Source organism: Pristiophorus japonicus, chromosome 3 (assembly GCF_044704955.1).
Source record: "Pristiophorus japonicus isolate sPriJap1 chromosome 3, sPriJap1.hap1, whole genome shotgun sequence".
In the NCBI taxonomy this organism is placed as follows: Eukaryota; Metazoa; Chordata; class Chondrichthyes; family Pristiophoridae; genus Pristiophorus; species Pristiophorus japonicus.
Window position 1 is genome coordinate 41,643,786 of NC_091979.1, and position 14,318 is coordinate 41,658,103.

At 43.8% G+C, this 14,318-nt stretch overlaps 1 protein-coding gene across 1 annotated transcript in view; it reads left to right on the forward strand.

Annotated features, from left to right (window-relative positions):
• The window catches only part of LOC139253784 (high affinity cGMP-specific 3',5'-cyclic phosphodiesterase 9A), a 102,588-nt gene that overhangs the window by 17,839 nt on the left and 70,431 nt on the right, over positions 1-14,318 (forward strand). Inside the window, exons 5-6 of the mRNA XM_070873554.1 lie at positions 180-322; positions 1,302-1,361. Of these exons, the coding sequence (XP_070729655.1) occupies positions 180-322; positions 1,302-1,361 (203 nt within the window). The remainder of the gene's footprint in view (positions 1-179; positions 323-1,301; positions 1,362-14,318) is intronic.

A 14,318-nucleotide genomic window follows, 5' to 3' on the forward strand; every position in this document is an offset into this window, starting at 1 on the left:
TCCTTTAGAGGGCTTTACCCCGAAACAGATTTCTAATCACTGCAAATTCCAGTGCAAAAGCCCACAGAACATCTGCAGGCAAGTGTAAGTGTAATGAATGGACAACATCGTTCGTTCGCTGTTGACCACAAAATCCAGGCCATTGTTTCATCCTTATTAAAACTCTTCAATGTCCACAGAGCGTTGAACATCTCAGCTGGCTAGGACTATTTAAAGAGCTGACAGAGGGGACAAATAAACCTTCACCCTTCTATCACAAACGTTCATTGAGAAAAACTAAAGAAGAATGCCAGCAAGTGATGGAAAATTACCTGCAGATGAGGTAATATGCTTTCCAGAGCAACTCATTGTGGTGAAGCTAGTTACCAGCTAAACTCTCTTCTACATAATTTTGCTGTACCATCATGAAAAGATGAGCAATACTGGTGGAAAAGTGATTGTGCAGGTGAAAATAGTTTTCAGCTGTTAAATGTCATTCGAAAGATATTACAAATAACTGATAAACTTGTGTCTGGTCAAGTGTTCTTGACATCCCAAAGCTCTTCACAAGCAATCAACTAATTTAAAGTGTAGTCACTGTTGTATTGTAGGCAAACTCAGCAACCAATGTGTACACAGCAAGGCCCCACAAACACCAAATGAGAGGAATGATGCTCCTGGTTGAGGATATTGGCCGGGATAACAGAGAATTTCCTTCTCTTTTTTGAAAAGCACTATGAGATCTTTTACATCCACCTGAACAGGCAGCTGTGTCTTAGTTTAATGTCTCATCCAAAAGACAGTGCTTCTGATATTGAAACTCTACCTCAGTATTGTTCAGATGTGCAGACTAACCACAACCACACCTGAACAGGCAAATTGTTTTCATTTTTTTAGTACTAGAAAATAACCAAAGCAAATATTGACAGTTGTTCTATATTATAATAAGTAAAATCTTTCATGCTTGGTTACAGAAGCTATTTTTGCTGCTGTGAATGTGACATGATTGCAATTTGGATCAGATTGACTTCGCTCAGTTGGAGATTTCCTCAACACATGGCATGACTGTGGAGGGAAGTTGAAAATTTGGCCAAACCTGTAATCCTATAGTGGAACAAATACTCTTTATCTTAAATTATCTCACCTCTTAAAACAGAAACTGAACCTGGACTAGAAACAGGGACTTGATTAGTGCTGACTTACGAGCTATAAATTGATTTGCTGAAAATAATAAAACTGGTTCTTAATTACAAAGGCATCATTGCTGTCGACAGAAAAAAATAGATCTTTGTTAAAATATTACTCATTCCTTTTCAACGCAGCAGTCTGGAGGTCACAGAGGAAGTCAGGCAGTATCTGAAGACACCGACATTCGATAACTGGTATGCAAGCCCTTGCTTTTTACTAGAGCAAGTTTTTATCAGTATCAATTAATTGTACATCTCAACTGAATGATACATATGAGGCCATTATTTGTCGAATTGGAAGCCCATCGATATTTCTGAATTAATGTTTGACAGGCTTGGTCAGTGTGAGTACTCTGTGATGTCATTGGGAGAATCTTCTCAGATTCTTTTTATGAAGTATGCATTAACCCTAAATATTAGTAAATTTTAAGTGCTATACAGTGCTAGTTCCTGTTAACTGTTGGTTATCAGTGGATAAATCTGCAGTGATTACGTCACTGTCATTAATTCTTCAGTACGGACTCCATCACACGTTGACGTCAGGGAGTATGCAGGTTGTCAGTGTCCATTGTGACACCTCATTGGTGACAAAAAATCTCTAGATCAGAATACAAGCATCACCCCAAACTCATCATATGTGTGTACCTTGAAACTTATCTTTTTATATTTTCAAGCCCTCAATCAAGAAAGAAAGAAAGACTTAGATTTTATATAGCATATTTCATGACCACCGGATATCTCAAAATGCTTTACAGCCAATGAAGTACTTTTGGAGTGTAGTCACTGTTGTAATGTAGGAAATGCAGCGGTCAATTTGCGCACAAGCAAGCTCCCACAAACAGCAATGTGATAATGACAAGATAATCTGTTTTTTTGTTATGTTGATTGAGGGATAAATATTAGCCATGAGACTGGCTGGGGATAACTCCCCTGCTCTTCTTTGAAATATTGCCATGGGATCTTTTACGTCCATCCAAAAGACAGCACCTCTGACATTGCAGTGCTCCCTCAGCAATTCCCTAGATTTTTTTGTGCTTCTGACTCAGAGGCAAGTATGCTGCCCACTGAGCCATTTCAGACACTCAAGGGGGGGCACGTCCCAACAGTTCATTAGTTACCAGCAAATAATGATATAGAAGATCAGTTCTAATAACAAGTAAGGTGGTTGAAGCCAACCTAGGAAGAGCCACCATTTTGGAGTGGAAAAGCATGGGGAAGATAACTATGGGATGCTTGAGGTTTTTGGAAGATCTCCTTGAGGAAGGACACAGGGAGCCATTTGAAAAGATAGTTCCATTTTATTTTGGTATTCTTGTGCTATACACTATTCCCAGTGAGCGGTCTACCAATGCAGCCAATTTGACAGCCATGAAGCAATGCATGAAAGCAGCTTTGTCAACCTTGCCCTCTGATTTTCCATTATTTCCTGTGGATGTGCCTAGGATCTGCTTGCTACTTTCTTATGGTGGCATATCTAAGTCTGAGACATCAATACCTGGGTGCTAGGCTGAACCCACTGTATCGCCACTGCAATCTACAAAGCAAGTAGCAATTACACCTTGATTGATATCCAGACCTATTGAAACCACATCCTCACTGATAGTACCTAGGCAGTGGAGTTGAAAATATGTCCCAGGTTAGCAGCTAAATAGCATGAATGTACTCCAGACTTATCCATGGGTATCACCACAGGAGATCAGCTAGTGTTATTGAAGAAGTGGAGGTGTTTCAAGGTAGGAATCTCAATTCAGCAACCATATGATGATTATGAACTGTTTCAGCTTCAATTCATTATCAGAACCACTGGTGAAATTACTGCCTTTATTAATTCCTGAGTACTGTTACAACAACAACAACTTATATTTATATAGCGTTATTTAACGTAATAAAACATCCCAAGGCACTTCACAGGTATGTTACATAAGAACATAAGAACATAAGAAATAGGAGCAGGAGTAGGCCATTTGGCCCCTCGATAAGATCATGGCTGATCTGATCATGGACTCAGCTCCACTTCCCTGCCCGCTCCCCATAACCCTTTACTCCCTTATTGCTCAAAAATCTGTCTCTCTCCGCCTTAAATATATTCAATGACCCAGCCTCCACAGCTCTCTGGGGCAGAGAATTCCATAGATTTACCCTCTGAGAGAAGACATTTCTCCTCATCTCTGCATGCCCGACACGAGACTCCCAAAACAAACGCTCTACGTGGAGTTTCGACACGGCAAGAGAACCCCCAGGTGGGCAGAGGAAACGCTTCAAGGACACCCTCAAAGTCTCCTTGACAAAGCCCACGACCACCCAAAGTGGAGGAAGAGCATCCGGGAGGGCGCTGAGCACATCGCGTCCCATCGCTGAGAATAAGCAGAAACCAAGCATGCGTCAACCCAGGCTCCCTGAACACCCTTTCCTTCAACCATTGCCTGCCCCACCTGTGACAGAGACTGTAGGTCCAGTATTGGATTCCTCACTCACCTGAGAACTCATTTTTAGAGTGAAAGCAAGTCATCCTCAACTTTGAGGGACTGCCTATGATGATGATGATGAAGACAAGACAAATAAATTTGACACCGAGCAGATAACCAAAACTTTTAAGGAGCGTCTTAAAGGAGGATGAGCTGTAGAGAGAGATGGAGAGGTTTAGGCAGGGAGTCCCAGAGCTTAGAGCCTAGGCAGCTGAAGGCACGGCCACCAATGGTTGAGCAGTTATAATCAGGGATGCTCAAGAGGACAGAATTTGAGGAGCACAGATTCTCGAGGGGGTTGTGAGGCTGAAAGAGATTACAGTGATAGGGAAGGGTGAGGCCATGGAGGGATTTGTAAACAAGAATGAGAATTTTGAAATTGAGGCATTGCTTAACCGGGAGCCAATGTAGGTCAGCGAGCACAAGGGTGATGGGTGATGAGTGATACCCACTCTACTGTATAGCTCAGAGACATGGACCATATACAGTAGACACCTCAAATCGCTGGAGAAATACCACCAGCGATGTCTCCGCAAGATCCTACAAATCCCCTGGGAGGACAGATGCACCAACGCTAGCGTCCTCGATCAAGCCAACGTCCCCAGCATCGAAGCACTGACCACACTCAACCAGCTCCGTTGGACGGGCCACATTGTTCGCATGCCTGACACAAGACTCTCAAAGCAAGCGCTTTACTCAGAACTCCTACACAGCAAGCGAGCCCCAGGTGGGCAGAGGAAACGTTTCAAGGACACCCTCAAAGCCTCCCTGATAAAATGCAACATCCGCACCGACACCTGGGAGTTCCTGGCCAAAGACCGCCCTAAGTGGAGGAAGAGCATCCGGGAGGGCGCTGAGCACCTCAAGTTTCGTTGTCGAGAGCATGCAGAAAACAAGTGCAGGCAGCAGAAGGAGCGTGCGGCAAACCAGTCTCACTCACCCTTTCCCTCAACGACTATCTGTTCCACCTGTGACAGAGACTGTAATTCCCGTATTGAACTGTTCAGTCACCTAAGAACTCACTTTTAGAATGGAAACAAGTCTTCCTCAATTTTGAAGGATTGCCGATGATGATGATGATGGGTGAATGGGACTTGGTGCAAGGTAGGACACGGGCTGCCGAGTTTTGGATGACCTCAAGTTTACGGAGGGTAAAATGTGGGAGGTCAGTGAGGAGTGCATTGGAGTAGTCAAGTCTAGAGGTAATAAAGGCATGGATGAGGGTTTCAGCAGCGGATAAGCTGCGGCAGGGGTGGAGGCGGGCAACGTTACGGAGGTGGAAATAGGTGGTTTTAGTTATGCCACGGATATGTGGTGCAAGCTCATTTCAGGGTTAAATATGACACCTAGGTTGCGAACAGTCTGGATCAGCCTCAGACAACTGCTAGGGAGCGGGATGGAGTCGGTGGTTAGGGAATGCAGTTTTGTGGCGGGGACCAAAGACAATGGCTTTTGTCTTCCCAATATTTAATTGGAGAAAATTTCTGCTCATCTAACACTTGATGTCAGACAAGCAGCCTGACAATTTAGAGACCATGGAGGAGTCGAGAGAAGTGGTGGTGAGGTAGAGCTGGGTGTTGCCAGCGTACATGTGGAAACTGATGCCGTGTTCTCGGATGATGTCGCCAAGGAGCAGCATAAGGATGAGAAATGGGAGGAGGCCAAGAATAGTTCCTTGGGGGACACCAGAGGTAACGATGTGGGAGTGGGAAGAGAAGCCATTTAAACTTTTAAGTTCAGAGAAGCAAAACAAAATTCAAATACTTAAGCATTTTCTAGATGGCTGCAACCTGTACACTAATTTTAGTGTAGGCTACCCAAAAATATCTTTATCAGTAACTTAAAAAAATTCAAAGCATCTGTGAAGAACGCGGGAATCAAAGACCCCGATATTGGTGGGGAGCCTGGGAGGGTGAAGGGAGCGCGTAATAAAGAAAAGAAAGACTTGCATTTGTTAAGAAAGCAAATGGCATGTTGGCCTTCATAGCAAGGGGATTTGAGTACAGGGGCAGGGAGGTGTTGCTACAGTTGTACAGGGCATTGGTGAGGCCACACCTGGAGTATTGTGTACAGTTTTGGTCTCCTAACCTGAGGAAGGACATTCTTGCTATTGAGGGAGTGCAGCGAAGGTTCACCAGACTGATTCCCGGGATGGCGGGACTGACCTATCAAGAAAGACTGGATCAACTGGGCTTGTATTCACTGGAGTTCAGAAGAATGAGAGGGGACCTCATAGAAACATTTAAAATTCTGACGGGGTTAGACAGGTTAGATGCAGGAAGAATGTTCCCAATGTTGGGGAAGTCCAGAACCAGAGGTCACAGTCTAAGGATAAGGGGTAAGCCATTTAGGACCGAGATGCGGAGGAACTTCTTCACCCAGAGAGTGGTGAACCTGTGGAATTCTCTACCACAGAAAGTTGTTGAGGCCAATTCACTAAATATATTCAAAAAGGAGTTAGATGAGGTCCTTACTACTAGGGGGATCAAGGGGTATGGCGAGAAAGCAGGAATTGGGTACTGAAGTTGAATGTTCAGCCATGAACTCATTGAATGGCGGTGCAGGCTAGAAGGGCCGAATGGCCTACTCCTGCACCTATTTTCTATGTTTCTATGTTTCTATGTTTCTATGTAAAGCGCCTTTCACGACCTCAGGCCACCCCAAAGCGCTTCACAGCCAATGAAGTACTTTTGAAGTGTAGTCACTGTTGTAATGCAGGAATCACATGGCAATGAAAGATTAAAGGAAGTAAACCGATAATAATTTATAATATAAAAACAGAAAATTCTTCAAAAACTCAGCAGGTCAGGCAACATCTGTGGAGAGAGAAATAGATATTTCAGGTCAATGACCTTTCGTCAGAACTCCCTTCATAATATAATGCTCAGATCTTTAATTTCATCCTTCTGTGTAACGATTATGAAATGAAAGAATCATTGAATTCTATACCAAAAAATACTGCTGCATTAGATTAAGGCCCTGCTCAGACAGTATGTGCATTAAACTGAGTGAAGGTGTTTTATTATTAAAATGTACTGTGCAAACATTCAAAATCCTGAATAAATCCTTATGTTTTATTGACAGAATCTTATTGTTCCTCAACTTTCGTCTAATCTAGTCCCTCGATGATATAACATGCTTTAACATGCTGAACAAACAATAAGATGGTTATGGCTGAGATACAGTTTGTGGTACTATCTGTTTCAGTATTCTACAGAGAGCAATATAAATTTTACAGTAAAATTGAAGTTATATATTTAGTACCATAAACATCTGAAAGTTCTTAAAGAAACAATGGCTTTATGAAAATGTATTTAGAAAACCTTTTTTCATTTGCAAGCATGCGAGGTAATGACATAAAATTAGATCAAAACATATGGGCCCGGATATTCTGGGGCCTAAGTGCCCCACAAGGTCTGGATTTCTGCACGCGATGCACATTGACAGATTGCAAGTTTTGGGTTTTCGCAAATTTTCCTGACAGATCCTCTGCATCCCCGGGAAATGGACATTGGCTGGCGGAGAGTTGGGCTGTTTGCCTAACTACTGCCCAGCGAATGCCCGCGAAACTCTTATGCCTGGTAAAAACAGGCGTAGGACCTTCTTTTACCAGATTAACAGTTGAAATAAATATTAAGATAATTAAAAAAAATTATTAAAGCAGAAAAAAACTTTTAAATTAGTTATAGGTTATTTTTAGTCCCTTTAAAACATTTACATTTATTTTTCAATTTTTGTTGTTTTTGTTTTAAATGTTAATTAACTTGTATTTTAATTAATTTAAACATCTAATGTTTTTTTATTTCAATGTTATGTACATGTATTTTTTGGGTAATTCCTATTAAGCTTATGGGAATTCTGTACGTAAGTGGAATTCCCACACGCATAACAGGAACTCCTTTCTGATTGGTTGGGCCGGTATCACATGCTTCCAGGGATGCTTGCGAACTGTATGCGCCCCTGGGATACATGGCCCTCTGCACAGGCCTAGAGGCCCAGGAGCGTGAGTCTCCGTGGATCCAGGACCATCAGGTAGGTTTGTAGTTTTATTGTGGTTCGGAGCCATCCGCCCACTGAAGCATCACTTCAATTCCAATTGTATGAGCCCTTTTGATTACTTTATGTACCTATGCACTAGGTTTTAATTTTTTGTATACATGGCCATCTAAATCTTTTTGCTCTTTCACAACTCCTGGTCTCTCACCATTAAGAAAATATTCTGATTTGTCTTTCTCAGATCCAGAATGGATGACTTCACACTTCCCCATATTGAACTCCATCTGCCATAGTTTTGCCCACTCACTTTGTCTATCTATGTCCCTTTCGAACTTATTCCTCCCATCAACACAACTTCGTGTCATCTGTAAACTTGAATATACAACTCTCTATTTCTTCATCCAAGTCATGATGAAAAGCTGAGCCCCCAGTACAGATCCTTGGGGAACAAACCATTTATCCCTACTCTCTGTTTCCTATTTCCCAACCAATTTCCAACCCATATTACAAGGTTACCTTCAATTCCTTGTGCTCTCATTTTTGCTCATAATTTCTGGTGTAGAATTTTATTAAAGGCATTCTGAAATTTCATATAGACAACATCTATAGACACCCTCCTATCCTCTTAATCTCTTGTGTGGAAGCTTATCAAAGGTCTTTTGGAAGTCCATACAGGCAACATCCATAGACACTCCCCTATCCACATGCTAATAAGCAAACTCATGGGTTTGTTGTTAGCATTTCAGGTCAGTTGATTTAATTTAAAGAAAGACCTTGCTCAAGGTTTACCCGTGTATATACTTCACTTATTTTCCATGCTTCCTCACAATGTTATGGCTACGTTTTAGTCAGCACCTGATTTGAGTAAAAGAGATTAGTTAAGTGTACTCTGAGCACAAGCGGACAAGAGTACTTCCTATATTATCCCAATGTGTGCTGATTTTAATATCACGGCATCAGATGAGGCAATGCTTGCACCTGCTGCTTTAATGTGAAAATTATGTGGCTCTTAGAAGTTCCAGAGAGATTTGAAGTGCGTATTCGAGTATGCCTGGTTAAATTATGCCTTTTTATTTTATGTGAAATCTGCTATTGATATGTAAAAATTGCTGGCTTTATGATTAGTTGAAAGAGAATAATCCAAGGTTTCCAGGGCAAATGTGGCCTCCTTAAAGTGAAAGAGCACAGTAAATTGTAGGAGAGAATTGTAATGTATGCACCTGTGAGTATACTCACAGGTTTAGAGCTGTTGAGGGATTCCTGTACGGGCTGCTCTTGCACACTCTACACTTTGCCATCCTTGTCTGCCGTCCGGACATGCCATGGTGCACCATCTTGCCGTGCGGAGGAGGCGGGGGTCCCCAATGGAGTGCACTCTATGCGGGAGTCCTCCCTCTATTTATTGGGGACTTGGCCTGGAGGGTGGTGCACGGAGCAGTCCCGTGCAATAAGTTTTTAAGTCAGTTCATGGGCTCCCAGGCCGCCTGCAATTTCTGTGGTCTGGAAGAGTCTGTGTTCCATGTTTTTACTGAGTGTGCGAGAGTGTGTGAAGGGGCTGCTCCTCAAATTCTGGTTGCACTTCAGTCCCACACTCCTGATCTTTGGGTACCCTGTGCGGAGGGGAGCGGGCAGTTCGGAAGGCCTCCTCGTAGGACTGCTCCTGGGCATGGCCAAGGGGGCCATCAGCCAGTCCAGGCAGCGGGTGGTCGAGGGGGTCGTTCAGCCCGACTGCCTGCCTCTCTTCTGCGGTTACATCCGAGCCAGGGTGTCCCTGGAGATGGAGCACGCGGTGTCCACCGGTACGTTTGCGGCCTTCCGTGAGAGGTGGGGGCCGGAGGGAGTGCAGTGCATCATCACTCCTGGCGACCAAATTTTAATTTGATGTTTTTTGTCTAAAGTTTAATTTGTTTATTGCATCGGTTTTAGTGACTCCCCCTTTTAGCTCGGGGGCACTTGTATAATTTGTGTATTGGTGTCCTCAAAAAAACCCGGAAAAAAACAAAAAACAAGGGGGCACCTGAAAAGTTTTTGGAGTGTGCCCCCCCTTTAATCAGGGGCACTTGTTTATAGTCTTACAACAAAACAGTTGTAGAGTTGTTGAGGGATTCCTGTACGGGCTGCTTTTGCACACTCTACACTTTGCCACCCTCGTCTGCCATACAGACATGCCATGGCGCGCCATCTTGCCGTCCGGAGGAGGCGGGGGTCCCCAATGGAGTGCACTCTACATGGGAGTCCTCCCACTATTTATTGGGGACTTGGCCTGGAGGGTGTTGCACGGAGCAGTTCCGTGCAATAAGTTTTTAAGTCAGTTCACAGGCTCTCAGGCCACCTATAATTTCTGCTGTCTGGAAGAAACATAGAAACATAGAAAATAGGTGCAGGAGTAGGCCATTTGGCCCTTCGAGCCTGCACCACCATTCAATAAGATCATGTCTGATCATTCACCTCAGTATCCCTTTCCTGCTTTCTCTCAAGACCCCTTGATCCCTTTAGCAGTAAAGGCCATATCTAACTCTCTCTTGGGTATATCCAATGAACTGGCATCAACAACTCTCTGTGGTAGGGAATTCCACAGGTTAACAACTCTCTGAGTGAAGAAGTTTCTCCTCATCTCAGTCCTAAATGGCTTACCACTTATCCTTCGACTGTGTCCCCTGGTTCTGGACTTCTCCAACATCAGGAACATTCTTCCTGCATCTAACGTGTCCAGTCCTGTCAGAATTTTATATGTTTCTATGGGATTCCGTCTCATTCTTCTAAACTCCATTGAATACAGGCCCAGTCGATCCAGTCTATCCTCATATGTCAGTCCTGCCATCCCAGGAATCAGTCTGGTGAACCTTTGCTGCACTCCCTCAATAGCAAGAATGTCCTTCCTCAGATTAGAAGACAAAACTGAACACAATATTCCAGGTGAGGCCTCACTAAGGCCATGTGCAACTGCAGTAAGACCTCCCTGCTCCTATACTCAAATCCCCTAACTATGAAGGCCAACATACCATTTGCCTTCTTCACCGCCTGCTGTACCTGCATGTCAACTTTCAATGACTGATGTACCATGACACCCAGGTCTCGTTGCACCTCCCCTTTTCCTAATCTGCCACCATTCAGATAATATTCTGCCTTCGTGTTTTTGCCCCCAAAGTGGATAACCTCACATTTATCCACATTATACTGCATCTGCCATGCATTTGCCCACTCACCTAACCTGTCCAAGTCACCCTGCAGCCTCTTAGTGTCCTCGTCACAGCTCACACCGCCACCAAGCTTAGTGTCATCTGCAAACTTGGAGATATTGCACTCAATTCCTTCATCAAAATCATTGATGTATGTTGTAAATAGCTGGGGTCCCAGCACTGAGCCCTGCGACACCCCACTAGTCACTGCCTGCCATTCTGAAAAAGACCCGTTGATCCCAACTCTCTGCTTCCTGTTTGAACCAGTTCTCTATCCACCTCAGTACGTTACCCCCAATTCCACGTGCTTTAATTTTGCACACCAATCTCTTGTATGGGACCTTGTCAAAAGCCTTTTGAAAGTCCAAATACACCACATCCACTGGTTCTCCCTTGTCCACTCTACTAGTTACATCCTCAAAAAATTCCAGAAGATTTGTCAAGCATGATTTCCCTTTCATAAATCTATACTGACTTGGACCGATCCTGTCACTGCTTTCCAAATGCGCTGCTATTTCATCTTTAATAATTGATTCCAACATTTTCCCCACTACTGATGTCAGACTAACCGGTCTATAATTGCCCGTTTTCTCTCTCCTTTTTTAAAATGTGGTGATACATTACCCTCCAATCCATGGGAACTGATCCAGAGCTGATAGAATGTTGGAAAATGATCACCAATGCATCCACTATTTCTATGGCCACTTCCTTAAATACTCTGGGATGCAGACTATCAGGCCCCGGGGATTTATCTGCCTTCAATCCCATCAATTTCCCGAACACAATTTCCCGCTTAATAAGGATTTCCTCTAGTTCCTCCTTCACACTAGACCCTCGGTCCTCTAGTATTTCCGGAAGATTATTTGTGTCGGAGTTTTTCCTTCTACGGTTGCTGGTGACCAGGCGCAACATTCAGACTATGGTGATTTGAGTTGCTATCACCAGTGAACCTTTTTTTCCCTACTTATACCCAATTACAGATTAGTGATATGTTTGATACCACCAATATGACTGAGGCTGCTTATATGCAATTACAGCTTAGTGATATGTTTGATACCACCAATATGACTGAGGCTGCTTATATCCAATTACAGCTTAGTGATATGTTTGATAGCACCAATATGTCTGCGGCCGCTTATATCCAATCGCAACCTTGACTTTTTTGAGGCGTCCTGTACCCCTATCTGGTTCTGACCTCAGAATTTAGGTGGATAGTGAGCTTCCCACAATAAAACACTCAGAGATGCAAAAGACAAGAAATGTTCCTGGGAAATTCAGGTAAGTCCGACTTTATTAAAACCCAGGTGAGCATTTAAACAAGGTTACATTGCTAAAACAACACAAAGGCGATTACACACATGTATATTTGGTACAAGCCCCCAAAGTGTGGACCAAGTGAAATACAAGGTCGACGCACTGGCTTGTTGAACCACCTTGAACTAAGAAAAGGTCTATGGGAGGAACTGACACATTGAAAGTTTTACACAAGTTTAAAATCCGAGTGTGTGTCCTTCTTGTGTGCATCTCCTTCTCCGCCTGCATGTCCTTCTTGCTCTTGCCTTTATATCTGGTTCAGTTCCGGCCCCTTTTGCGCCCAAACTGAATCAATGTCTCATTGTTTGAGTCGAGGTGGGGATGAGGTGTTAAATGTAAAGCATTGTTTCTTGTGCACCTCGGTGCCTAATCGTCTGGCTGGCTATTGTGTCAGGGCCGGGATGTACTGAGGTGTGAGGCTTTCCTATTGTCTTTATGTGCATGGGTAATGGGCTGGTAATAGGCCCATCTCCTTGATTAGATCCAGGTAAGCTGTTCTTTACAAAATGGGCCGGGTATTCCCCATTGGTCGACAATTTCCCTGCTTCTGGCCCGGCTCGATTCACTGATTGGCCGGCCCAGGATGCACTTTCCCGGGATTGGCTGGCTTCTCAGCCTGCCTGTGGCCCTCGAATTCACAAAGTATCTGGCCACAGACATCCTTCCCAGCCTGCCTTTCTTCCTGTGGCATGCCTTGGCCAAAGTTCGATTAGAGGATGATCCCATGCTCTGTTTCCTTGTTACCGGGTGCTCTTTTTTTTTTATAGTGTAGCACTGGATTTTCGACCCTTACACTTGTGTCTTCCTTCGTGAAGACAGAACCAAAGTATTTGTTCAACTGCTCTGCCATTTCTTTGTTCCCCATTATAAATTCACTTGAAACTGACTGCAAGGGACCTATGTTTGTCTTCACTGATCTTTTTCTCTTCACATATCTATAGAAGCTTTTGCAGTCATTTTTTATGTTGTCGGCAAGCTTCATCTCATACTCTATTTTCCCCCTCTTAATTAAACCCTTTGTCCTCCTCTGCTGAATTCTAAATTTCTCCTAGTCCTCAGGTTTGCTGCTTTTTCTGACCAATTTATATGCCTCTTCCTTGGATTTAACACTTAATTTCCCTTGTTAGCCACGGTTGAGCCACCTTCCCCATTTTATTTTTACTCCAGACAGGGATGTACAATTGTTGAAGTTCATCCATATGATCTTTAAATGTTTGCCATTGCCTATCCACCGTCAATCCTTTTATGTATTATTTGCCGGTCTATTCTAGCCAATTCAAGTCTCATACCATCGAAGTTACCTTTCCTTAAGTTCAGGACCCTAGTCTCTGAATTAACTGTGTCACTCTCCACCTTACTAAAGAATTCTACCATATTATGGTCACCCTTCCCCAAGGGGCCTCGCATGCCAAGATTGCTAATTAGTCCTTTCTCATTACACATCACCCAGTCTAGGATGGCCAGCCCTCTAGTTGGTTCCTCGACATGTTGGTCTCGAAAACCATCCCTAATACACTCCAGGAAATCCTCCTCCACTGTATTGTTACCAGTTTGGTTAGCCCAATCTATATATAGATTAAAGTCGCCCTTGATAACTGCTGTCCCTTTATTGCACGCATCCCTAATTTCTTGTTTGATGCTGTCCCCAACCTCACAACTACTCTTTGGTGGTCTGTACACAACTCCCACTAGCGTTTTCTGCCCTTTGGTAATCCGCAGATCCACCCATACAGATTCCACATTTTCCAAGCTAATGTCCTTCCTTAACCTCTTTAACCAGCAACGCTTCCCCACCTCTTTTTCCTTTCTGTCCAACCTTCCTGAATGTTGAATACCCCGGGATGTTGAGTTCCCAGCCTTGGTCACCCTGGAGCCATGTCTCCCTGATGCCAATGATATCATATTCATTAATTGCTGCCTGTGCAGTTAATTCATCCACCTTATTACGAATACTCCTCGCATCGAGGGTCCATGTTCCATGTTTTTATTGAACATATGAGGTTGCAGCCCCTGTTCCAATATTTGAAAGGGCTGCGCCTCAAATTCTGGTTGCACTTCAGTCCCACACTCCTGATCTTTGGGCACCCTGTGCGGAGTGGAGTGGGCAGATCAGAAGGCCTCCTCGTAGGACTGCTCTTGGGCATGGCCAAGGGGGCCATCAGCCGATCTAGGCAGCGGGCGGTCAAGGGGGTCGTTCA